The sequence below is a fragment of the Suncus etruscus genome, chromosome 5, assembly GCF_024139225.1.
Source record: "Suncus etruscus isolate mSunEtr1 chromosome 5, mSunEtr1.pri.cur, whole genome shotgun sequence".
NCBI lineage: Eukaryota > Metazoa > Chordata > Mammalia > Eulipotyphla > Soricidae > Suncus > Suncus etruscus.
In genome coordinates, this window is record NC_064852.1 from 82782429 (window position 1) to 82809855 (window position 27427).

The 27427-nt window shown below is 31.5% G+C and overlaps 1 protein-coding gene across 1 annotated transcript in view; it reads right to left on the reverse strand.

Annotated features, from left to right (window-relative positions):
- LOC126009195 (sodium channel protein type 3 subunit alpha) overlaps positions 1–27427 on the reverse strand; it is a 125829-nt gene that overhangs the window by 38702 nt on the left and 59700 nt on the right. The window contains exons 12-17 of the mRNA XM_049773564.1: positions 19663–20010; positions 18584–18716; positions 17931–18169; positions 11651–11824; positions 10118–10474; positions 7821–8291 (exon numbers count right to left, since the gene is read on the reverse strand). Coding sequence (XP_049629521.1) covers positions 7821–8291; positions 10118–10474; positions 11651–11824; positions 17931–18169; positions 18584–18716; positions 19663–20010 — 1722 coding nt within the window. The remainder of the gene's footprint in view (positions 1–7820; positions 8292–10117; positions 10475–11650; positions 11825–17930; positions 18170–18583; positions 18717–19662; positions 20011–27427) is intronic.

Here is a 27427-nt window from a genome sequence, read left to right on the forward strand (position 1 = left end):
TATGTCTGATCTTTTGGATATGCATATCCATATCTTAAGATAATATTTTACTGTAAGAACAGTAGTCTCAGTAATACCAATGATCTATTTGTCCATGAACAGAGAAGCAAAACTTTTAAATTAAATTAAACTTTTTAAATTAAAACTAAATATTTTTTCTATTTTGGGGGGACACCAATAGAAAAAAATGTAAACCAGTTTTTTGCAGTTTAGCCTTAACATATTTTAAACATGAAACAACCCTGATGCTTATTATATTTTATTTGGGGGGCACACCTGGCTGTACACAGGTCAACTCCTGGCTCTGCGCTAAGGAGTCAATCCTATTTGGGACTATAAGGAAAGCTGGGGATAGAACTTGGGTTGGTCACATGCAAGGCAAACATTCTACCTGCACTATTGCTCCAGCCCCCAGCTTATTTTATTTAAATACAGCTGTAGTTATTACATGTATGATATATGCAACTATAAAGCAAAATGTGGTTGTTGAAGAGTAAGATAAGGAGGCATATGGGTCGTAAAGTGAAAGTTAATTTATATTGAGGAGATAGTCCAAAATTTCCATCTGACTTAGCCATAATTGGATTTTACTTCAGCAGTACAAAAGACATACAGGCATTTTCCCAAAGGTAGGAATCGATCTAAAGAGATTATATATGAGCACATCTGTAACTCTAGAAGAGAGGCCTCACATTTGATTTTTACAAAAAGCATGTGGAAGAAAACGAGAAAAAATGAAGCAAATGAAAATCAGAGGTTTTTCACCCACTACTTGCCAGATTATTTGAAAAGAAAATGAACCCTTTCCAGAGGGCGTTGCTTTCATTGTTTTCATAAAGGCTTGAAAATGGGGGAAATTATTATAAATATAGTGTCAAAGACAATTTTGTGGTGCCATTTAATTCTATTCTGTTTATTAAAAAATTCTATTTTCTTTAATAGCTGATAGTGTTCTAATAGTGAAATGCCATTTGAGACATTGGTGAAGGGGGGTGTTCTTTACATGACTGAAACCCAACCACAATCATGTTTGTAATCAAGGAGTTTAAATAAAAATATTAAAAAAATAATAGTGAAATGCCACTATGAAGTAAAACCTGGGCAAATGGAAAATATTATGTTTTTTTTCATCATAAGATTAAGGTATGAATAAATTAACCTAGAGATAGCCCCATATTGCAATCTTCAATTAGGATTATTATTATTATTTTTTGTCCCACCCTTAGGTATGCTCCTCTCTCTATGTTTAGGGAATCTCTCCTAGTAGTGCTCAGGATACTCTTATGACTCTCCTAAGATGAGCCAGGTGAACCAGGTCTAACCAGGTACCAAGTACAAGGTGAACATGGCAAACCAGGTCATCCATGTGCTTATTTTCTCCTCCCTCATCGCACTTTAGTCAAGTCTTGAAAAGTATCCAACTCACAAATTTTCAATTTTTCCTTTATGATTTTACTATGAGAACTCTAATACTGACTGATATTTAAAACATGTTAAAATAACTGGTTTAATCAATCCATAATGTTATAAAAATTGTGGTAGTAAACCTTTACTCCTCACAAAATTTAAATTAATAGTGAAAAAAATTCCAAGTCCATTTTATGCCTTCTCAGTTTGGGAGAAAATATATGGGAAAAATATTGTAGATCAAGGAAAAAGGTTAAATAGTATACTAGACCTAAATGTGGCAAAATATGGTAGAGTGATGATATCCTTCTTTTAATTATTTTATTGAAAGTAATGGTTTGGAAGATACATGACTTAACTACTTTCCTAAAGTATATACACAATCCTGGAATTTTTTTGTTCACGAAGTACATTCAGACTATGGCCTTTTCATATCCAAAAACTCATGATCACCCTGATGCTTTTACAAAAAAAAAATAATCTAAATAGTTTAAGCATGAAAGCGAACATTTCTATCTGTAGTATATGAATTGGATGGACTGAAAATTATATTCATGAATTTGAATATAATGATCTGAAAATGACAGCAGTGTTAAAAAAAATCTTGTGAGGCTTATTTGGTAATATAATTTACGTATAAGGGCTGAATCAACAACAGTAACAAAAGGTGTGATCTTATTTTAATGAAATAAAAGCAGAGAAATTAAAAATAATGCATGCTCTCTTAAATTCTTGACGATATTTATTTTAAAATATGTCCTATCATGTTGTAAATAGATGAAAGTCCTGCTGAGCATGCAACTATTGCTTTATAAATCTAAACACCTGAACTGGAAAGTCATTAGCAGAATCAAGTATAGTGTTGGGACTGCCCGTCTCGCCTGATCATGCTGGGATGTGTCACACAAATCAGCAGAGAGCAGCTGAGCATGTCTAGCACTTCCTTGCCACGGCAGCGGAAGGAACATAGCTGAGTAGCATGCAGGCCGGTCAAAACTCATTTAGAAAGTGATTTGTACATGTGCAACTTGCTTAGATAACCTGGGTAAAAGTGGTGGCCCGAGCCTCTGGCTGGTTAAAAAACACCAGAGCTGCATTCTTGATGGCTCCAGCTTGGTTTTACCCCTGTGAGAAGTAAGAACGGTAAGTAGTGAAGGTCACAGTATGATATTAATAGATTATAAGCTTTGGAATTCAACTTTAAATATGATTCTTCAAAGCATTTATTCTATATCTCTCAGAAGACAAACCTTTAAGACTATAGTGTAAACATTTATAATTACTTTTAAATGTCCATAAATCATGACTGGGTGAACTTTAAAAATATAAAAATACATGAAAGTTAATAGTCTATATTAACATGAAAGTTAATAGCCTATATAACCATAAGAGATGCATTCCAAGATTTTCCAAAACAAGATCATCATTTTGAAATCAGTGCTTTCAATTCTATTTTTTATGAAAAACTTGATATTCATATATTTATACCACATTGTTATGTGAGTACTCCTATAGATATTTAATAAAACCATATTTAGTGTATATACTATATATGTATATATACACTGAAAATGGTGGTTACTGATAAATAGTAGCAGCTACATAGTCTTTGTTTTTTTTTCTTTCATTACTCCAGAGATGCTCCTGGCTATGTATTGCTCCTGGAGATTCTTGAAAGATTATATTAAATACTGGTATCAAACGTGGATTTAAGTATACAAGACAAGCTCCTTGCCTGCTGTACTATATTTTGATCTTGAAGATGAATGTTTTTATATCTAAAATATCTAAGAATTATACCTAAATAGATTATAGCAGGTACCTTTCATTGTGAAAGTTAATGGAAAGATTAAAATAAGTAGCTTCTCAAGTAGCAAATAAAATACTATTAATTTATGTTAATAATACACGTGATTAATTTAGCAAAAATGATAGTTTCTCTCAAAGTAGAAATATATATGCAAATATGTATATTTATATTGGTTTTGGTATCACACCTAGAGGTGTTCAGGGGTTAACTCTGCACGCAGGAGTCATTCTTGGCTAGTTCACAGGACCATATGGGACGCATAATATAGAGCTTGTGTCACCCATTGGCAAGGCAAACATCCTACCTGCTATATTATCTATAATATAATTTATTGCAAATCTTTTATTTCCTTTTGAAAAATGAGAAATATACTACTTGGTTTAACCTGTATTCTTGTCTACAATATCAGAAAAAAACCCAAAACTGTTTTTTTCTCTTTTGTTTTGTTTTTGTTTTTTTGGGGCCACACCCGGTGATGCTCAGGGGTTACTCCTGTCTATGTGCTCAGAAATATCTCCTGGCTTGGGGGACCATATGAAACACTGTGGGATCGAACCACGGCCCGTCCTAGGTTAGTGTGTGCAAGGCAAATGCCCTACTGCTTGTGCCACTGCTCTGGCCCCTATTCTGTAGTTTTTCAAAGCACAAATCAATGTTCTTCTAAACCACTAAAAACTGTGACTCAGTTATTTTTAATGTTCATGCATATTTGTGTAAATTGGTAATAGTTATTTAAAGAACAACCAATCAAAAAAGTATGTAATTAATCTGACATTTATTATCAGAGGCTTTTATATATTTAAGATAGAAATTTTATTTTGCTGAAATGTATTCATAACTCTTATAATGTTTTGACATCATGTTTTTTGTTTTTACTTTAGAAAAAAGTCTGTGATCATATGAGATTGGCTTATAATATTCTATTTTCTTTAGTCTTTGTAGGGATTGAACCTAGGGTTTTACTCATACAAAACAAGTGTTCTATTCTTGAACTATATCTCCAGTCCTTGCCTCATTAGACTTTCACATTTTTACCACGTTATCTATACAAAATTTACTGTGATTCTTATATTACTATATAAAATAATCACAGTTTTCTTAGATTTATAAAAATTAAAAAATTTACTACTATATATTTTTTATTAATGTATATAGCTACACTTTTTAATTTCATTATATTTTGTAACTAGATTCCATATACCCAATATTAGAGCATGAGAGGATAAGTGATTAATAAAAAATCACAGAAAATTTTTATCAAATAATAAAAATATCCTCTAGGATTTGATAAAGTGAAAAAAATTATCTAACTATTTCATATTTGGGGTTTTTTTTTTTTTGGTTTTTGGGCCACCCGTTTGATGCTCAGGGGTTACTCCTGGCTATGTGCTCAGAAATCGCCCCTGGCTTGGGGGGACCATATGGGATGCCGGGGGATCGAACCACGGTCTGTCCTACGCTAGCGCTTGCAAGGCAGACATCTTACCTCTAGCCCCACCTTCCCGGCCCTAACTATTTCATATTTAAGATCCTTAATCCAGTAGGAAAAATACTAAAAAAAGGTAGTAGACTTTTAAAGAGAGTCATTTAAATTATCTGTGGATATCTTGGAATTTTTGAATCATCTAAACTTATGTTTGTTAGAAAAAATAGGTATGTTTAATGTCCATAGATAAAATCATTTCTATCAATATAGCAACTGTCTTACTTTTGATAAAATCATTTCTATCAATATAGAAACTGTCTTACTTTTGCTTCTCTCTTGTCATGACCCCAAGTTTTATGCCATTCTCCTCTTGTTTTCTCTTACTTATTATAATTTCTTTAGTGAGCTATTCCACTTTCAAGAAAACAGTTATGAAATATGCATCATTAAATGTATTTTTAGTCCTTCACTTTTTACCCTCTCAAATTCTGGTTTCCTACACTCTAACTTATAGTACACTATCTCTCAAGTTATTTGTCCACACATCTCTGATAACCTACCTTACAAAGGACATTTTGAACATCAGTTATATAATTTTTCCAGTGTCCTAGATTTTTGGTGGAAGGAGGGTCTCCAAAGCAGTGCTCAGTGGTCCCTAGACACACTTCCAAAGATAATACACTAAGTACTTTGCTGCGTGAACCATATGATACTAGGATTTGAACTCATGACCTGCATACTAAGTATGAGCTTCTGCCCTTTGAAATATCTTCCTGTTACTGATTTCCTATATTTTTCACTGCTTTTGGCAAAATGTCAGTTAGTGTTAAATCCTCTTACATAATACTATAGTCAAGAAGTTCATCACTTACTGCTGGTCCATTTTTGTTCCTGTATGTCCCAAGATAATGGCCTTTCTTGGTTAATATTACTGTTTTACTAAAAATCATCAAATAAAATTGCTCCAAATATCTCTTTCATTTGCCTTTCCCTTGTTTGGGAACAAAGGCATATTCCTTTTACACTATACAACTAATTTCAAAATGACTTACTTCAAAGACTTTGCAATTCATACCTAATGTATATGTCTATACATACTTTACATATTCCTATGATTCACTAATTATGAGTGGTAAACTCATTCTTTTGTTTAGTAGATTACTGTGTTTTGCATTTTATTCATAAATTTGACCCTAACTTTAAGGTCTATTTCAGTTATATCCATTCAGTAGCTTGCTATATTTTGTTGTTCTTAGTATATAAACTTTAATAATTAGTCCTTCAGGATTAAAATTTTTAAGAGGCCTTTTTTGATTCTGTTAGTTTTTATTCAAAAATGTTGAGATATTTTTGATGGGGTTTATGTTAGAGATATTACTTTTAACTCTTCCTTATATTTGGTATTCTGCAGAGTACTGAGTTCACAGTAATTTGAATATATATTTAGTAATTAAAAGCAGAGCTTCTTACATACATCTACATCAGGTTAAATTAGAACTCACTTAGTATTTTATCATATTGAGGAGCCTGTAATAATATTTCAACTCATGAAGCTAACATTGATTGTAGTATTATGAAAGACTATTATAACACATTTTGTATATACTTTTACCTTTCAAAGCATATTTTTTAATATTTTTGTACTGCAGGGGCTCTAAAATGTCTTTTACAAAAGAATACAGGAGACTATAAATTGTGACATTATTAGCTACTTATTACTTATACAAATTATTACTGCTGCAGTTAAAAAAATTCTACAATATACTCATAAAAATCAACAGCATTAGTCTGATTCCTAAGGTGTTGATATTATACCCTAGAGATCAAGCATGTTTTTATTACTCAATGCTAGACTTACTTATTGGTTTGTCAAAGTCCATAAATAAACATTTGTCAAAAAGTAATCCTTTCTTTACAATACAGACTTCAATATAAAATTATTATGTGACTATTATGAGATTCTATGAATTATAATCAAATAAGAAGAATGCTTTTCTTTCTCTCTTTCTCTTTCTTTGTTCAATAGGGCCTCCAAAGCAGTGTTCAGGAAGTCCAGAGGCCCTTACCAGAAACTCTTGGCTAATGAGTTTCAAAGCAAGTATCCAAGGATAAAGTTCTGGCCCTGCAGAACCAAGATTGTCTGGGATTATGGGAGCCGACAGGCCCATACCTAGAGATGCTTGAAATTCTCCAGGACTATACCTGGTGATGCTCTGGGGACCACATGGTGCCATCCACTTCTAAGTAAAAATCTGAATTGTCTCTAGTTTATTGTTATAAATGCCAAAATAACAACATATTTTTGTCTTTTTTTTTTTTTTGGCCACAGCTGGCATTGCTCTTGGCAACATTACTGAGCTAGGAATTGAACATTGGTCAGCCACATGCAAGGCAAATGCCTTATCCACTGTTCTATCTCTCTGGCCCCAATATAAAATTTTAAACGGCTATTGTGGGAAACTAAAATTTAACTATAATTCTCCTGGCAGGCACGGGGGACCATATGGAACACCGGGATTCAAACCAACCATCTTTGGTCCTGGATCGGCTGCTTGCAAGGCAAATGCCGCTATGCTATCTCCCCAGGCCATAAATTTAACTATAATTCTCATAAGAAAATTTTCTATACAGCTACTAGTATTTTCAGTTTAATTTAGAAGAACATATATATATGCTAATATCACACTGGAAAATGTAATCAAGATACTTTGGAGTTTTTTAAAATGTGTAACCTTGTATAAGTAAATAACACTATTACTGTCAGTAAAACATGCATAAGTAATTTAAACTTCATTAGAAATCAGTAAAACAATATATTGTAGAAAGTAAGGATATCTCATTATCATCCATAAATATTAATTTAATTTTGTAAAATTATAATGTAGTTTTCAATAGAATGTATTAAATAGTTTTGGAAGGACAAGCCTTTAAAACAAATAAACCATGAAAAAGATTCATGTATATGTTCAAGATAAAATTTTCTGTGGGAAATTAGAATTTAATAAATTACCAATAAAGTAGAATATCTTATAATTTTCTTATTCTGTAATAGAACTATCAATATTCCTTTTCTATAATGCATGCATATAAGTATAGTAAAGTAATAAACCACAGTATACTATGATTCTGTATGATTCTGAAAAATATTATTAAAATGCTTAAAAAAAGCATACTTACTTCTTTGCTTTCTTCTAGTTCTGACTCACTGCTGAACTCTTCAGTATTTAAATTTTCAAAATCTGACTCTCCAACAGCAATTGGTACTGTTACAGTGAGGCTAGGGTTGTTTATGAAGGACATATAATCATTCTCATCAATCACATATTTTTCAACACTGCTTCCAGTACCTACACCACTGGTGGTTCCATTTCCATCTTTTAAAATATTAAGCTCTTTGTTTATTTCAATTCCAGTATTATTGGATATACAACTGTCTATTTTGTTTGTTTCATGGATTTCTATAACTTTTGACTTTCTAAAAAAAGTCGTTTGGAAACATTCCTGTATCTTATTTTTCACATAATCAATTCCTTTTTGCATCCTTCCTACTGCAATCTGGAGATTGTTCATTTCATTATCATCATCAGTAGCAGCAAGATTGTCTGAGCTAAATGAACTCAACAATAAGGCTAGAAAGAGGTTCAGAACCTACAAGAAAAAAAGAAAATTTGACTATTAATACTGAACTATTCATTTTAATATGATTAACTAGGAAATAAATTATCTTTGTTAACTTAAATCAACAAATGTTCTTTTGAATGCCTGGTAGGTTTGGAATATCATGCCTTAGTCACACACTACAGTGATTTTTGTATCTTCTACCTGCTGTTAAGGCAAAATGGTAACATAATCATTTTTCTTTCCTGACTATAAGAAACCAGTGGGACCAGAACCCTACCCCAGCAGCATAGAGCTTGCTTGGCAAGATGCTCATGAGGACCAATTAAGTTCGAGGCCCGGCATCTCATGTACATGTGTGAAATGATTAAAAGGATGTGGAGTGATTAAAATGGAATGATATAAAATAGCCAGGAGAGTAAAAAACCAAACCAAACCAAAAAAAAAAAAACCCCCCCCAAAAAAAACAAAAAACCAGTGCATTTAAAGCTTAAATTATGCTTACTCAGAGTTACAAGTGAGAGAGAAAAATAAAAATCTATAATTGGGGAAATTTACAGTTTAGGTTGATGTGATAATCAGAAAAAGTTCAATTAAATATTTAAATTTTAATAGTGTTATTTTAGTTTGTCCAGCATATTCCTGTTTTGTAAGTATTTATAATGAATCAATTTATGGAGGATATTTGAAAATGTGTTAAAATGATATACATAGCATAAATTGCCTCATGCAATACCACAAATTTACAACAAAATTTATTTTGGATCCATACCCAGAAATGCTCAAAGGTTACTCCTGGCTCTGCATTCAGAAATTACTCCTAGCATGCTAGGGGGACCATATGGGATGTCAGAGTCAGTTGTATGCAAGGCAATTAATTTACCTGCTGTACTATTGCACCTACAACAGAAATTTCTAAATGCAAATATAAAATTGAACACATTTCCTATCAAAATATTTAAAAATTTATGTGTTCAAATGCTTGAGTAGATAAAAAATACTAACAAATAAAATATTTCAAGGTTTAGGTTACACTTGTATAATACAAATTACTTTTCTTGTAGTACAGAAAATTTTCTTGTATTTGTGGAACATTTGTGAGGAATTTTATATCTCCAATTGTCATTAGAATACACATGGAAAAATTAAACAATTGACAGAATATGATGAATCTAGGAATAGTTAATTATAGCTTATGTAAAAAAGAATGAGTTATGAAGACTCATGCATATCAAGAGCCCGTTTCCTACCTTATTTTATGTCATTATTTTCAAAATATCAAGCTTTAAAATTTATTAGTCTTAAAAAACTTTGTAAGTTCACAAATATCCCTTAAAGATATTATTTTAATGGGTGTAATGAGTGATCCTATATGCAAAATTATTTGAAGTGTTTTCCTCAAACAAAAGAGATACTGTGTATATCATAAACACTTAGTCCATAATGAATGAGAAATTTAAGCATTAAAACATGTAACCCTCTAGAGGTATTGTACTTTTATGTTCATGCTTTTGAATGAAAGCTAAAATTAAATGTTTAAAATGTGGTCAATGAGCTGGTGAAGCAATTCAGTGGGGTAAGCACCTGATTTGTATACAGGAAGCCTAGGTTGGAACAACTGGCATCTCATAGTCCCCTGAGGAACACTCAGAGTAACTCCTGGAGAGCACAAAGTGGGAGAAGGCTCACAAACCAATAGAAACAAGCAGACTTAAAGTTGCTCAATGAACATCATTTGTTTATATTGCAATAATTAATTTTATTTTAATAAAACAAATTCATAGTATGATTACCTATCAGTACCTCCTATCTATTGTTTGATATTCTTAATTAGAAAATTTATAATGCATACATACCACAAGGTTTCCAATGACCATGACCAACATGAAAACAATAAGGCACATGGTTTGACCTGCAACCTCCATACAGTCCCACATGGTCTCTATCCACTCTCCACACAGCACTCGGAACACAATCAGGAAGGAGTGGAAGAAGTCATTCATATGCCAACGTGGGAGTTGACAGTTACTGGAGATCTTGCAGACACATTCTTTGTAGCTCTTACCAAACAGCTGCATGCCAACCACGGCAAAAATGAAGACAATGATTGCCAATACCAAAGTGAGGTTGCCCAAAGCCCCCACAGAATTGCCAATAATCTTAATTAACATATTTAATGTGGGCCATGATTTTGCCAACTTGAACACTCGAAGCTGTAATAAAGCAAAAAGCTCCTCTTAGCAATAATTACAATTAATTTGGGAAATTAGGTATCATTTAACTAGCATTCCATATTATAGATCAATCTTTAATGAGTATAAAATCTCAAACCATATTAGACAAATCCATAAACAGAAAAGTTTAACAAAATGGAACTTTAAATCATAGAATGATGCTGTTATTTAAATGCAAATATAAAAATATGAAACATTTCAGAAGTAATAAACAGTTTTTGATCCATCAACAGATAAACTCATTAAATATTTTGACTAGAGACATCTGTGAAAATGATAAATTAGTGTCAATCTCACATGGTTTTAGAGAATAATGAGAAATATTAGAATTAAAATAAACTGGATATAATTTATATAAATTGGAAGAACACATAGATTCTTATCTAGTTCCCAATGAAACTCTTACTAGTTTCTTTGCTATAAGTTTTGATTGTTTTTATTTTGTTTTACCACACTTAGTGGTGCTCAGGGTTTACTTCTGGTTCTGTTATTAAGGATCATTTATAGTGAGACTTCGCGGGCCTCTTTGCTATAAATTTTAAATATTTGTTATATTGTTTATTAAAGAGCTAACATAAAATATTTTCACACATGATAACTTCCAATGTTTATTCTATATCTATAAGGTAAATAAAAAAGTATTTTCACTTCTTTAGACATTAAAGAAAAAAATTTAATAGAAAGCATAGTTATGAAATCATCAGTGAGTTTCTAAATATGTCATATATAATGATTATGAAGTATTTCATCAATTTTTTTTGTTTCATAGTAATAGCTTATACTTAAGTTTGGTAGAGAGCACATATTTCATTTATTTATTTATTTATTATTTATTTATTTGTTTGTTTATTGTTTTGGGGCCACATTATATCAGGAATTACTCCTGTGCTCTGAAATCACTCCTGGCTTGGAGGACCATGTGGGACACTGGGGGAACGAACCACAGTCCGTCCTAGGCTAGCTCTCGCAAGGCAATCGCCTTATGCCCTGTGCCACCACTCCAGACCCAGAGAGCACATATTTCTTATAAATTCTAATATACATATTGTTATAAATTTAAGTATTAGAATGTATATCTATGTAATTATATATCAGCTCAATTTAAAAATGAACTGTCAATAAAATTCAGAAAATAAGCATAGTCTGTGCAGATACCAGTCTGAATGATCTTAGTACAGATAATCCATCCACATTTGACAGGCCAAGCTCCATCAAACTGAGGCTGACAATAATTCCATCAAAAATATTCCAACCCTCTTGGAAATAATAATATGGATCCATGGCAATAATCTTGAGAACCATTTCGGCTGTGAAGATCCCAGTGAAGACCTATAGAACAGCATTGGAAAATAAAGCAAGTTGATTCACAAATAAAAAAGAATAGACACGCTTCTTAAATTTGGAAAAGAATAATATTAAACTCATGATAATGAAGATCTAAAATTTAAAGTGAAGAAAAATGACAAACTGATAATATTGAGCATTTTCTCAGGGAGTGAATTTGACATTTTATTTAATAAACATGAGAATTATTGATTTAAATGCAGTTATTATTTACTTTTTATTTATTTATTTATTTAATTTTTAGTTAGGACTCTCACCAGTCTGTACTCTGTGGCTATGTGGTGTCAGGACCAAACTCAGGACCTTACACATATTGGGCATACATTCTACCACTTATGCTATATAAAATGTGTATATAAATAATAGCTATTGGGGCCAGAGCTACAGAACAGCAGGTAGGGCATTTGACTTGCACATGGCTGTCCTTGGTTCTATCTCAGGTCCATATGGTCTCTCAAGCCTACCCAAAACCAACCCCCCAAAAGCTACATTACTTCCTTCTTTGATATGACATTTTTTAAAAAAATAACCACAATAGTTTTATGGTATGATTGCACCAAGAAAACTATATTATTGAATGGGAAGTTACAAAAACATTTTTAATTTGGTAAAAAGTCATTTGTTAATATTTATTTTATATCTTTAAGGAATATAATCTTATTTTTATAATTGCATAAACATTTCTAAAGAAGGAAAGAGTTCTCCACAAATATAATAATGATCTCTGGTGCATGATTTAGAATTGAAGTTAATGGAATAAGGGATCAGGCATCTGAAGATTTAATTGAAAGCAGCAGGAGAACATCTTTAGTATGCATACCCCATAATTAAGATTAGAAATTAGTTGACCATTTTAATAATTGTCTATTTAACAATAGAAAGAAATGTAACCCTTGTTTATTAGCTGAAAACCAGACTAAGACACCAAGGACACAAAGAGTTATGATATTATTCTTACAAAAATGCTTTAAAATCATTCTCTTAACTTTCAAAAGTTGCCTTCTATGACTATAATATCAATATTGCCATTTATCAAACAAAATATTTTACATTGAATTTACACTATTAAAATAACTTACTAAAATGTTTTCTGGTTAAAATAAATATTTGTCAAGTTTTATAAATGTGCAAATGTAGGTAGATTCTCATCTTCACTATCACAGAGAAAATAAAGGGAAATAATTCATTACAAAAAATAAGTATAATTCATAACTTCCTAAAATAGAACTAATGCACAGTTTTACCAAGTCTAGTTTATGAAAAATAAAATTATATAAGAGCATGCACATTGAAAAATTACTTTCCTTAGTTTATAGTATGACTCATCATGGAATTTATTCCTCTCATTAGTATACAGTTAATTCTGCTATATACAAAATTGTATTATACAAAAGCTTCAGGTATAAATACATTAGTTTATATGAACTAGAAACTATATAGATAAATGATCCACACATTTTCTACAAGAATCATAAATTGGTGTTTTAGTTCTTTTAAAGTGAATCTGTAGTATAAATATATGCCCTAAATTTTATCTAAAATGTAATCCCAACATAAAACTTGTTTAAAAATAAATTTTTAAGTAGCTTTTTGTTGTTGTTGTTTTGCCACACCTGGCAGTGCTCAGATGTTACTTCTGACTCTGCACTCAGAAATTGCTCCTGGAAGGCTTAGGGACTAGAGGGGATACTGGGAATCCACCTGGGGTTTGTCCTGGATTGGCTGCGTAGCAAGGCAAAATGCCATACCGTTGTGCTATTGCTCTGGCCCCTAGTAGCTTTTAGTTAAATGTCATAGTTTTTTTTTTTTAAATCTATTTAAGTGTTTTAATTTAGGCCTTAAAAATTACAGATTTTATAGTCCTTACACATTGGGTTAGCTTTAACATTACTAGTGATTCAGACAATTCCATTGTAACTAAGGTTGAGGATATTAATCTTGATATCTATGATTAGATTTAAAATTCATCAAAGATTGTTAAAAACAGAAAGGACCATTAGTATTTTTGGAATATATAATATATGCTTATTATATTATTATGTCATGTATGTTTAATATATAATTCATAGACTTACATTTGCTATCTTTGAAATTGACATTTAATTTTTACTGTTTGTACTTAGCACATTATATATGGCCATCTTTATTTTTGTTTATTTTTTGCTGGGATAAGAGTTGAGTAATAACGAACTAACAGACCTTGGGGAATACTTTTAGCTCAGTGCTTTATGAGGCAGGGAAATGTCATTTTTCAGTGCTCAGAGGACCAGAAGTTTCTGAAGGTTAAACTTAGTGTTTCTTATTGCAAAGAATGGTATCCAACTCTGAGTTATCTTAAATTAATAAAAACTTTTGGGTCTTTTGAAACTTTAGATTATATTTTGGTAGGCACTCATACATCTTTAGAAAAACTTGATGAACACCTACATTAAGATGACAAAATTTATGCTAGGCCTTGAAGTTAATAGTAATTAAGACCTGCAATTATTGTTTAAATGTAGCTCATTAGCATGTTACATATTCTTTAGTATATTTTTGTTATTATTGGCTGACCACAGGACATAAGTTGTGAAACTGTACTCAGGGATTGCCTCTGATTCTGCTCAGGGCACCATATAGGTTGCCAGATTATGAAAAGCTCAGAAAAAGTGGCAAGTGGCCAACCAACTATATTATCTCTGGAATTTGTTTAACATTTATATACAGTGAATATATTGGCTTTGCCAACTAGCTTTTTTGTTATTATTTTATTTATTCATTTTTACATTAGGCACTGTCATTTCCAGTAGTGTTAGTGATCAATTTTCATACATGTAATATGCCAATATGATACACTTCACATGATTACAGTGAGACTAGTATTTAAAAAATAAACTGTAAAAACTTCAAATATCTACTTTCCATGAAGAAAGATTTCAAATTAGTTGGAAATGTTTGTATGACTATGTCTCATATGTTAATGACAGATGAAAAATTTCTTGTTTATAGTTTATAGATTATCTAAAGTGAGTGTATTTTCAATATATTCAAATTAGTTTTAGGTACATATTTGATTAATTCAATCAATAAAGATGCCATGCAAATTTCCAGACATAGGATGCAAATAGGAGATATTGGTCTAAACAAATATTAAATCTGATGATAATATCTTCTAAGACTAATATCTCAGCTTACAAATGATTCTACAGCAAACTACAAGTCATCTATATTTCATCCTGTTTTCCTATCCTATTATTTCTGGTGTTATTCATGTCATATAATTTCATATGACTTGGAAAAACACAAATATTAGCTAGTTAATACATTATTTCACGTTACAAGATCAAAATATCTAGAAAATCTCTTTTCAGAGCCTCTTAGATATTTTGCATGGTCATTTGAACTAGAACCCAGATTTGGAACTTCAGTCTAGTATTTTTCCGTATGATAATTTTATAATTCAATCTCTCCTAATCTTTGATTTTGAATTTAATTGTTTCAGCATTAAAATTCTATAAAGCTTCAACTTCCTGTTTCACTTTGGTAAATTTCCAAAATTTCTTTTTTTTATAACTTGTTACACTTCCTTAATTGTTCAATATCCTGGAAAAATACATGACTATTTTCCACCAATATTTCAAATAAAGGTTAATAACATATGAGGAAGGAAATTGTTTATTGAGTACATATTTGATGCCAGGCACAGCAGTGTATTTTTCGCACTACCTTATCTGACCTTCAAGCAACTCTGGGAGATGGGTGTTATTTTCATTTCAATATCAGAAAACAAAGACACAAAAGTTTTAATCAGCTTTATCCAGATGCTGAGTTATTTTAATAAATTTTGACTATGAGGTCAAATCAGTTCCTTTGACTTAATATATTTTCAATAAAAACATTCTACCAAAGCAACTCTTTTGGATAGAAAACAACTATTTTATTTATTGACAACCATGTAAAAACTGTGGTAGATACAAAAGAGTAATAGGATATTATCTCTGCCATTCAATAACTTATAATGGGAAAATTAAAAAATGTGATATAGCACGAAAATATCTAACATTCAAGCAGTTTTAATCTCAAATCATTAGAAATTAGTAAAAGAGCCTAAATATGAACTGTCATATTAGAGGGCATGGGGATAGAGTTGCATGTAAAAATATAAATAAGATGGATAGTTTTGAGTAAAAACTCCCTAAATTTAAAGGAAAGTGAATTCTTTTCCATTAGACAGATACCATCAATGTGGTATTTATAAGGTGAGGCAACAAAATTATTTTGACTTATCTGACTGTTACTGATTAGTAAGTAATGATAATAAGATGATATCTGAAGAATGGGATCAGCTGGTTAAAACTAGATTCAAGTATTGATTCACAAATGTAATCAGAATGTTTTCTTGCAAGGAAAAAAGGATATGTGGTGCAAAATTCATAACATTATGTAATATTAGTTACAATATAAATAACTAATGTAGTTTCAATATCTTGAGATATAAATAATGGATTTTCATGTCAAATATACGCAAGAAATTAAAATAGGAAATTAAAATTAATAAATTCAAAGAGATAAAATCCTATCTTTGAAATTGTAAGACACTACAAGAAGCCTAAGAAGTCTGCAATGACACTTAAGATGTTAAATAAACTGTGGAAAAGATAATATTTGAGCTGTCATACATTGCAATTAAGTAAAGTTATCTGAGAGCAGTGATTATAGCATTGAATATATATGACAGCTAATACAACAAAAAAGATCATTCCTAGAGTTATTAGTTACATAATAACATAGATTTAAAAAAGTGTTTCCCTAATAGATATCAGAACAAGAGAGAGAGAGAGAGAGAGAGAGAGAGAGAGAGAGAGAGAGAGAGAGAGGTGATGGAGTAATTAAAAAGATAAAAGCAACAGTCAGAAAATAATCAGTGTTTTATGGAACAGTGATGAAGAAAATCTCAGAAATATGTTGAATATATTACTGAATTAAATAATGCAATTGCAATTGGTGTAAGCATTTATGCAATTTTCTACTTATTATTCTGTTTCCCCCTCTGTTATGAATAATTGCTTATCTATTAGTATTTCCTAAGTATGGCCAAGCTTTAAAATTCCCACTTTCGCCAGAGATTGTTAAATCATAATTGAGAGTCTTATACAAGCTACTTAAGAATATTATTACAAAAGTTTTTGAAGTGAAGTTGAAAAGAAAAATTATTTTCTCCAATGAAGTGGTGAAAGAATACCAAATCAATGAGCTATGGCTGAGAACTTTTCCTGAATTAAAGACAATTCCCTGAACTTTTGGGCTACATGTAAGTTCTTAGTTAAAGTACATGCTGAAGTTCAGTTGCAAAATTGTCCTTTATTTTGTTTAAGAATCCATTTATTCTTTTCAATTCCACAAGTGAACATTTTTTCCCTCTCAAGTTAATTAAAACTTATTTCTGTATTTTGCCAAAGGAAAGGTCTTGATAAACTGTGTAAATCATTTTCTAATTGATTCATTTATTCTTATTTCTTCATATATATTTAGGAAGGAATGAATATGTCAGCAATAAGCATATGTGATACCAACTTAAACCTAATTTAAATGAAAATTATGATTAAATTACAAATTTAATTTTACTAGCTCATTCTTTCATGCAGATACTACTAAATTTTTTATTTGGTAATTAAATGAAATCACCTATCTTTTATCTGAAGAATTTGATCTTTGCATATCTTTTTCAATGGACAAAAAGTTGTATGTGTTAAAATTGCATGGTTTTGGAGTCATAAATTGATCTTTTGGTTTTTCTAGACTTAATTTCTAGCAAGAATGGTAGTCAAGTTCTTAATAAATTTACAACAAGATTTCATGATTGATTAGAATGAGTATTAGATTAAGTAATCAGCATTCAAACTCATTAAATTTTTAGATGTTATTACAGATAGTCTCTGTACAAATATTTTAGGTGTTTCTTTCTAGGTATGAGTATGAATAGAGTGGAAATAATTTTGTGGTTCATTTAGTACAAATACATTTTTCAGTCTGTTTCCTCCTCCAACATTTCACCAAATATCTTTCCACCCATCCCCTGGTAAAGGAAATAAACAAACTCAAATGAACTTACCTGATTTCCTACAGTCAATACTCTACTGAATTGACCAGTCATAGGGTAGTGTTCCATGGCCATAAAGAGGGTATTTAGGACAATGCAAATAGTGATTGCAAGATCAACAAATGGATCCATAACAATTAAATTCACAAGGTGCTTTACTTTTAACCAGCAATCACAGCAATCCCAGATCAAAAATACATTGGCAAATCTATACCAGCATGGTGGACACTTCTGTCTAGATTCTTCAAGTTCTAGGACAATAATAAACAGGAAGAATAAAATTAACAATGCATATGAATTATTATTTCTGTATAAGAGACATTTTATAGACATTAATAGACATGACAAAACATATTCTGCACACATTTCCTTAGTTCTCTTATACAGTTTTTTTTTGGGGGGGTTACACCCGGCAGCACTCGGGTTTTTCCTGGCTCTATACTCAGAAATCGCCTCTGACAGGCTCTAGGAACCATATGGGATGCCGGGATTCGAACCACCATCCTTCTGCATGCAAGGCAAAATCCCTGCCTCCATACTATCTCTCTGGCCCCTCTCTTATACAGTTTTTACCATAGCAATTGACTTTGATAATTCTTTACAAAGGAATAGTAGTTCAAAAATCATATAGTTATAGAAAACTGATAACACAATTTCCTTCTTACCTTCCATTGTGTTGGTCAGGATGCTGGCTATACTCATGGCTCTATGTCTTCCAGAAGAATCTTCTAGCATTTCCATTGATATCTGATAAGAACTTAGCCTTCTCTTTCTGATTTCTGTTTCAGTGGTGGTGCCCTGCAAACCAAATACTGATGGTTCAAACCACCCTTTCATTGAATCATACCATGTAGCATTTGGTAATAATCTATTATCATCTTTTTGAAAATTATGCTATATGCAACTTTTCCAGGTAAAATTTTTCAAATTATAATAAAATGTTAAATTACTATTATTATAAATATTTAAAAATTATCACAGGTGATGCCCTTTACCAAGAATTCACCTGTTAAATAAAATTGTGTAGGGCAAGTATGTAGCAGAAATATTTTTTGCTAACATGTTGAAATTTTTGAAGAATATTTTTATAAGGATATAGTTGTTTGTTAATTTATTTAAATGTAATTATTTTAAATTCATCTGAACAATACATAATTAAATCAATCTTCTAAAATAAATAATTGAATCGTATAGTCTCAAGAATAAATTATCTTCCTTGAGGCTATATTAACATTATTGACATATATGGGCCAATTTTTTCATGCACAAACACAGATGTACAATGAAATGTGTGTGCTTTCCTGGATTATAAAATTTATTTCTACAAGTGCTCTTTTAGAAAATCAACACTAATTATAATATATTGAACATTATGATATATTAATAATTATAATGTTTAATTTTAAGTATATAAAATTTTCAATAGATAAGTAGAAAATTATACAATTTAGATAAGTATACATACAAAACTGATTATTTAAGTGAACACTATTTTGTATTAGTACATTTATTCACCCAGATTCAAAAAAGATTAGTTTTTTTCTTTAAACCTAAAGCATTTGGAGACTAATGATCCCATACAATTCAATTGTTTCTAATGACTTTATTGTTTTTCATTCAATTAATCATGTTGCTTTTAAAAACTTTGATTTTTGGGGAAGTAGGATGATATGACTAGCCACTCTGGCCTTGATTGTCTCAATTTGGTACAGAATGTCAGTTCAACTAACTTATTTATTATCACCTCTGGCAGAAGTTGTCCAGTAGGTGAGGTTAGAGTTGATGGTCCACCCACCAAGGAAACCACACCATTGCAATCCACAGTGCTGTGCATCTTCCCATTGGCTGGAAGCCCTGGCACCATCCTGGATGACATACTGGCCTGACTAACGTTACTGTTGCGTCGCTCTCCATGTCTGTGTGGCACAAATAGTGAATCTCTCCTGCTCTCGCTGTCTTCAAATGTACTGTGCTCATCATCAGCAAAGTCATTTTCAGAACCCACATCCTTAGTTCGACCTCTGAAGCTGAAAATGCTTGTTTTGCTATTTCGTCTCGGGGAAAATAGGGAGCCACGAATACTTAACAGAGACTGAAAAGAGAATAGGGAAAAATTAGAATTGAGAAGAGATAACACTATTTAATGAAAGTTTTGGTACTAAAAGAATCAATAACTTTCTTGTTTTTTAAGTAACATATTTGTGATTGACATTTTTTATCTATTTTGTTTACTGTAAATTTTGATTTATCATACTGAGAAATAATCATTTTTGTTATTTTTTTTTCTTTTTTAGAAAGGAGAAATAACCAATGATGTTCAGGGACTTTTCCTTGTACTTTGCTAAGAAGTGAGCCATACTGGGGACCAGAGATAGAGCTGGAGATCAAACTAGGATCACAGCTACATTACTAATTTTTTTGTTTGTTTGATTGATTTAGGGGTCACACCTGGCTGTGTTCATAAGTTACTCCTGGCTCTGCTCTCAGAAATCGTTCCTGAAAGGTTCAGGGGATCATATGGGATGCTAGTGATCGAACTCAGATTGTTCGGATTGGTCCTGGGTGACTGCCTGCAAGGCAAACACCCTATCTGCTGTGCTATTGCATAAGCCCCAACAAGTCTAATTTTTAAAAATCAAAGTAAAATGGAAGCACTTGAAAAGACCGTGACCATAGATGATAAGCTAGAAATAAAAGCAATGATTTTTTGAAGGGAGATGTTTTCTCCCAGCCTATTAACTTTCCATCACAATATATACAAAATAAATTAGAGGTGTATCATATTTATAAAATTTATATATTAGACAATATAACCTCAAGAAATTTATTGTATTTTCCTGCATACATGGTATGAAGTGATAGACAAGGGTAATGATGATATTAAAAACTGAAATTATAACATGTAAGTGAGAAAAATATAAAACCTAAAGACTTGAGGGTCTTATTTGCAATACATCATTTAGCTCATTACTTATATTTGACTTTTGATTAAAATAGTTTTGCTCTTGACTTACTAAGTAACTTTGGTAAATATTACATGCTATTAAATAAAAGGAGTACTTTTCTCAATAATAATATTGATTTGCTTTTTACCAAGTGAATGACCAATTCATTTTCTTTTTACTATAGTTTTCTAAGCTAAAATCTTCTATCATAGTGTTTATGGAGAGTATAAGTTTATATTCTATTGATGGGGTAATGCTTGTCATCAGTAGGTAGTTAAGGTAGGTAGGTAAGGTAGGTAGGTAGTTAAGTAGATAGTTATCAGAGAGCTATTCACAGTTTTAATAGAACTTCTGTCTCGTTAAAAATTCTAGCATCAAGTACAGGTGGGGGTGGGGTGGGATGGGGGAGATTTGGGACATTGGTGGTGGGAATGTTGCACTGGTGAAGGAGGTGTTCTTTACATGACTGAAACCTAATCACAATCATATATGTAATCAAGATGTTTAAATGAAGGAAAAAATAGTTTCATACTAAAAAAATTCTAGCATCAAATACTTTACTGGAAAATGATTTTAAAATAAAGCCATTGTCATTCTGTTCTTTCTTTGGATCTTAAAAGGATAATAATCTGTACTTTTTCTTAATTTGTTTATTTTTGGATGGGCTAAAAGCTATAAAACTTACCTATGAGGATGTCTTCCAAATTTGCTAACAGTTTCCCAAATGGCTACTGACTCATCTTTCTTAAGAGAATATATCTTATATCAAGCACAACAGAGAGAATTCTTAAAATAATATATATATATATATACACATATACATATAGAACTTTTAAATTTTAGCATTGGCCTTAAAAGAAAGGAAAAGGCACATGACTTTAACAAATTGGATGACACAGAAGAGAGCTAAGTTTTCTGATATCATTTAAATTTTATTAGAAAACAAGAGTGACTCAGAAACATTATTTTAAAACTCATATGTCCACAAAAAGCATAAGCACACCATCTCTGATATAAGAAAGTGAAGTTATTTTGTTTGTTTTGTTTTGTTTTGTTTTTGCTTTTTGGGCCACATCCAGTGACACTCAGGAATTCCTCCTGGCTATGTGCTGAGAAATGGCTCATGGTTTTGGGGACCATATGGGACACCAGTCCCATCCTTGGTTAGCCGGTGCAAGGCAAACACCCTGTCGTTTGCTCCATTGCTTAGGCTCCAGAAAGTGAAGATTAAAAGGAATTTCCTTCTTTCAGTTTTGGTGTGGCTTTTAAATTTCAGTACCAAATAATTCTGTTTAATCTGTCAGTAATATTAAAAATCTCTATTAAATCTGCATAATATTTATATACTCCCCACATTATTCATAGTTTCTGCTGTATCATCTCTCATGACCTTTTACACTCTCTTTATAGCCATGTAGTTTTTTTTATAAATACATATTTATGCATACCAGCAAAACCCACAGATCATCCTTTTCCTTCTCCACATTTAAATTTAAAAGAATCAAATCAAATACCGTAAGGAGAAATAAAGTAAAGACAGACTCCATAAAATTTATTTGTTCCCTTAGCTAATTAGATCATGTTGATTTTCATAGAACCCATTTATAGCTTTATTTTTATGGCTTTATACCAGACTGAAAAGCACCAGAACATTTCTCATTGCCCTCTATCTCAATGACATTTTGGAAAGACATTATTCATCTTAAAAAGTACTGTTGCTTTTAATTTGGTTAGACTATTGTCAGGAAATATAAGCTCTCTACCTTTGTCCAATTTGAGACTCTAAGTGACAGTTTGTTCAACATTTTTCTTCCCAATGTCAGATAATTTTAGTCTGATTTCCCAGTCAACAGAGTGATTAAAAGCTTAGACATTGTGAAGGAAAAAGTTCCATCCCCAGTTATTTAGAATGTTACTGTTTTTCATCTTCTCAGATTCAATTTAACTGTTCAATAAAATATTAGATTATGTTCAGCCTGTGTTTTGAAACTTTTGTGTGTATTTTTAGGTTCAGTCTTTCTAATTGAAATTCAATAAATAGGGGGAAGGACTCTAGAATCTGTATACTCAGCACGCATTTAATAAAACAATCCAGGTGTTATCATCTAAGGTGATGCAATGCCATCACCCCAATATATCTATATTCAGAAGCTGTGTCTGGAAATTAAAATATGTCTATATTGGTGGTATGTGTGTGTCTACAATGTATATGGTACATGCCTCTAATTCATGTGTTTAAATGCTGAACTGTTTTCAAAGGCGGTCCAGATCTTTGAATTTTTTTTAAAACTTCTATTCAGTCTTTGGAAAGTATAATAATGGGTGTGAGCACAGCTTTCAAGGCAACAGAAACTGTAAAAGAAGATCACAAAAATAGTATTCAGAGAAAATAAACCAAAAATAACACACCAGAAGATGCAGCCAAGTGGAGGGAATACCCACAGCTGTGGAAGCCCTTTATGTAGGAAAAAAAGCTCTTTTGCTTAAGAACCAAAAAGTCTTCTTTTCTTACATTAGAAAATAAAATATAAATTCCAAATATCTTTTTTGAAACCTGGTTCCAAGAAAATTGTATTAAATTATCATATAAATTATCAGTAAGAAATAGACTGAAGAAATAGTTTTATAAAGCGTAATTATATATACATATACATATATATATATACACACAGGGATTGAACTTCAGTGGAATGGGAAGAGTCAACATGGAGGATGATCTAGGGAACTTAAAGATACTATCATATCAAAAAGTAAGATTTGTTTGAAACATACAATAGTATTTCAAAGTAAGTGCATACACATCATCACTGTTTTAAATAATAATAACAATATTTATTCATAACTTGAGTTTAAGATTATCTCAATGTTATTGATACTGTTATTATCTTTATCAACAATAAAGAAAAAATATTTGGAGATAATTTACTTTCCATTGTAGCTATCTAAATGTTTATTTATTTTGTACTTTAAGTAAGAATTACCTATTTTAAAATAAAACTATGATGAACATAAAATAACACTAATTCTTCTTTCCTATTCTTTTGTTTTTGTTTTTTGGGCCACAGCCAGTGGCACTCAGGGGTTACTCCTGGCTTTGTGCTCAGAAATCACTCCTGGCAGGCTCGGGGGACCTTATCGGATGCCAGGGATCAAACCTGGGTCTATCCCAGGTTGAAAGTATGCAAGGCAAATATCCTATCACCATACTATCACTCTTGCCTTCCAAAAAAACATTAATTCTTATGTTAGTAGAGGACAGGGTATCCATAATTCATGATTTCATTTTGAGAAAATATATTTATTTATTTTTGGTTTTTGGGTCACACCCGACAACATTCAGGGGTTACTCCTGGCTCTGCACTCAGAAATCGCTCCTGGCAGGCATGGGGGAACAAATGGAATGCCAGGATTTTAACCACCGTCGGTCCTGTATCAGCTGCATGCAAGGCAAACGCCCTACCGTGTGCTATCTTTCCGGCCCCAAGAAAATATATTTATTTTTTTAACTGAGTGTCTTATTTTGTACTTATTTTTCCCACTACCTCACTGTCTTCTTTCCTATCAGGGAAAGCTCTTTATTTATATATTTGAAAATCATAAAGTGACTCTAGATTATATTTGTGAACTGAAATTAATTCTCTCTTTCTTTCAGCATCTATAAATTTTAATGCTACTAGACTTTTTTTTTTGCCTTTGAAATAGCTACTATGTGTCTCTAACTCAGGGGTCTCAAACTCAATTTACCTGGGGGCCGCAGGAGGCAAAGTCGGGGTGAGGCAGGGCCTCATAAGGGATTTCGCTTACTGAATATTCGCAATAAAAATCGTATTAGTAAGAAAAAATCGCAAAAAATCGCATTAAGCATTTGCATACCCCGAACGGAACTGCTCAGGTATGCGAATGTTTAATGCGATCTTTTTCTTACTAATGCGATTTTTATTGCGACTATTGGTAAGGAATAATCGCGAATACTGAGATATTTGAAGGCCGGCCGCGGGCCACAAAATGTTGTATAGAGGGCCGCAAACGGCCCGCGGGCAGCGAGTTTGAGACCCCTGCTCTAACTCTATTTAGCTCTCTACCTGCTTGTCTCTGTCTTTTTGTCTGTCTACTATGGTCCTGCCTACCTACCTATTTCACCATCTTGATCTACAAATACCAAATTAAATAATACATATAACATGTACATACTAATTCTGTTTATAGAATTCAAACTCTGTTGTTATCAGCTAACCTTCTTATACTATTTCCTCTCCCTGATTCATTCAACATAGGCCTTCCAGCTGTTCCCTGAGCATTCCACACACATTATCTTCTCGGGGCCTTACTAATAGTCTGGAATGCTCTTCCATAAAATGGCCTTTCTTTTTGTCCTTTAAATCTCTGTGAAAGATCTCCTGTACAGTGAGGATTTCCATGATCCTTTAGCCTCTTTATTTTTTTTCTCTTCTATAGCACTTATTATCTTCTAACATAGTCTCATGTTGTATTTACTGTCTGTCTCCTCCTTAGCATGAGTTCCATGAGGTCAGTAAATTAGTTCTCTTGTTCACTGATGTATTCTTATCACTTAAAACTATTTAAATCGATAATCAAAGAAACTGCTAAATGATCAATTCAGATAATTTTATGTATACATAATAATGGAGACAATTAAAACATAAATATTTTTATATAAATATTGCTACACTGTGCAAACATGTGTGAGCATTTAAAATTACACATAGGCTTTTCTTGGTTTGGTAATTCTTCTTTCTTTTAAATTTAGTAGGGCCTTACTATCATTTAGTGTTACCTATATTGCTTAAAGTCACTTAACTCTAATATAAGCATTACTATCTCTTTATAGATACTAAACACATTGATCCAACTATAGTTACAGTACTAATTTGAAGTTATGAAGTGAACAGAAACTTTTACCATTAATATTTTAAATATGTATATCAAATATTAATTCTAATGATTCCTAATGATTGTAATAAAGCTAAATTTTCAAGCATAGTAGTTAAGAAAAGTTGTTATTAAGTGAAGAACTTGACCTACAATTAGTACAATTAGTACCCCCAATTTTTATGCTTAAAGTCAAAATGTTTTGTTACACATACTTTTTGTTACACAAGACTGGTTATGCCAGGGACTTACTCTGGTTCTGTGCTCAGGTATCAGTCAGTCCTGTCAAAACTCAGAGGACTATATGCCAGGATTCCACTGGAGTAGGACACAGCATTAAAGTATTCTACCAGTTGGCACAATAGTTAAGTCTGGATACAGAGATTTAACTTGAAGTTAACTTCAGAATATAAATACTAGTTATTTTTTTGTTTGTTTTGTTTTGGGGCCACATAAGGTGGCACTGAGGGTTACTCATAGCTCCTGGCTCTAAAAATTATTTTTATCTTATAAAAATAATTTTGTATATTTTCTGAATGAGTATCTATTTTTTCTGAGAACTCAAGTTTTTGTTTTTGTTTATTTTTTGGTTTTTGGGTCACACCCAGCAGTGCTCAGGGGTTACTCCTGGCTCTATGCTCAGAAATAGCTCCTGACAGGCTCAAGGGACCATATGGGATATCGGGATTCAAACCACTGACCTTCTACATGCAAGGTAAACACCTTACCTCCATGCTATCTCTCCGGCCCTGAACTCAAGCTTTAAGATAAATCATTTATTAAAAATTTATTTATGTACTATAAATTTCAAAATAAAATCCACTAATAAATCATATTTACTCTTCATATTAAAGATCTAAGCACTATACTTAGTTTTTGAGTCCAATAATTTTTAAATTTTATTTTTTATAAGAAGGTATTATATTCGTTTATATTTATACTATTTTGCTTTAACTTAATTACACAGTATGTATTTATCTGTAGGGTTGAATTCTGATTAATATTAATATGATTAAAAGAATTAGTTCATAAAATGTGAAAGTTTAATAGAACAAAAGAGTATTAGAAACTATAACTATACTTTTACATATTATGTAAGTATTCTGTATATTATAATATCCATGCACCTTACTAACAAAATATAATTACTTTCCTTTTAAACATGAAAATATACTGAAGAATTTGAGAGTGAGTGTTAATTCAAAGTAAAAGTAGATAATCTTATATTTAGTTCTTTTCAAGAGCATTTGGATGTTACTGTCACAGTAAAGTAACATAATATACTGCTGTATCAATGTAGGTTAAAGCACCAGTTCTCATATCAAAGTATGAAGACAAAATGAGACATTGCTTTTCCAAATTCATACATCTATTGGGTAACAGTCATTTAAAATAAGGAGGAACATACATGCAAAGATATTCATTTGAGGTCTCAAGTGAAACAGGGTAAAGAAATTACAAAACTAGGGCACTGAAGAGAAAAGCATGAGAGGAAGATTTACAAAAACAAAATAAAACAGAAGCAAATTTAACATGTCTTAAATTATTGCACTGTTCAAAGTAAATGAAATGACATTGATTTAATAAAAGAATTTTATAAAGACTATTTGTGATAAAATAATTAAATAACTATGCTTTCAAAGGGATAATCTTACTCTTTTGTGAGATATAAAG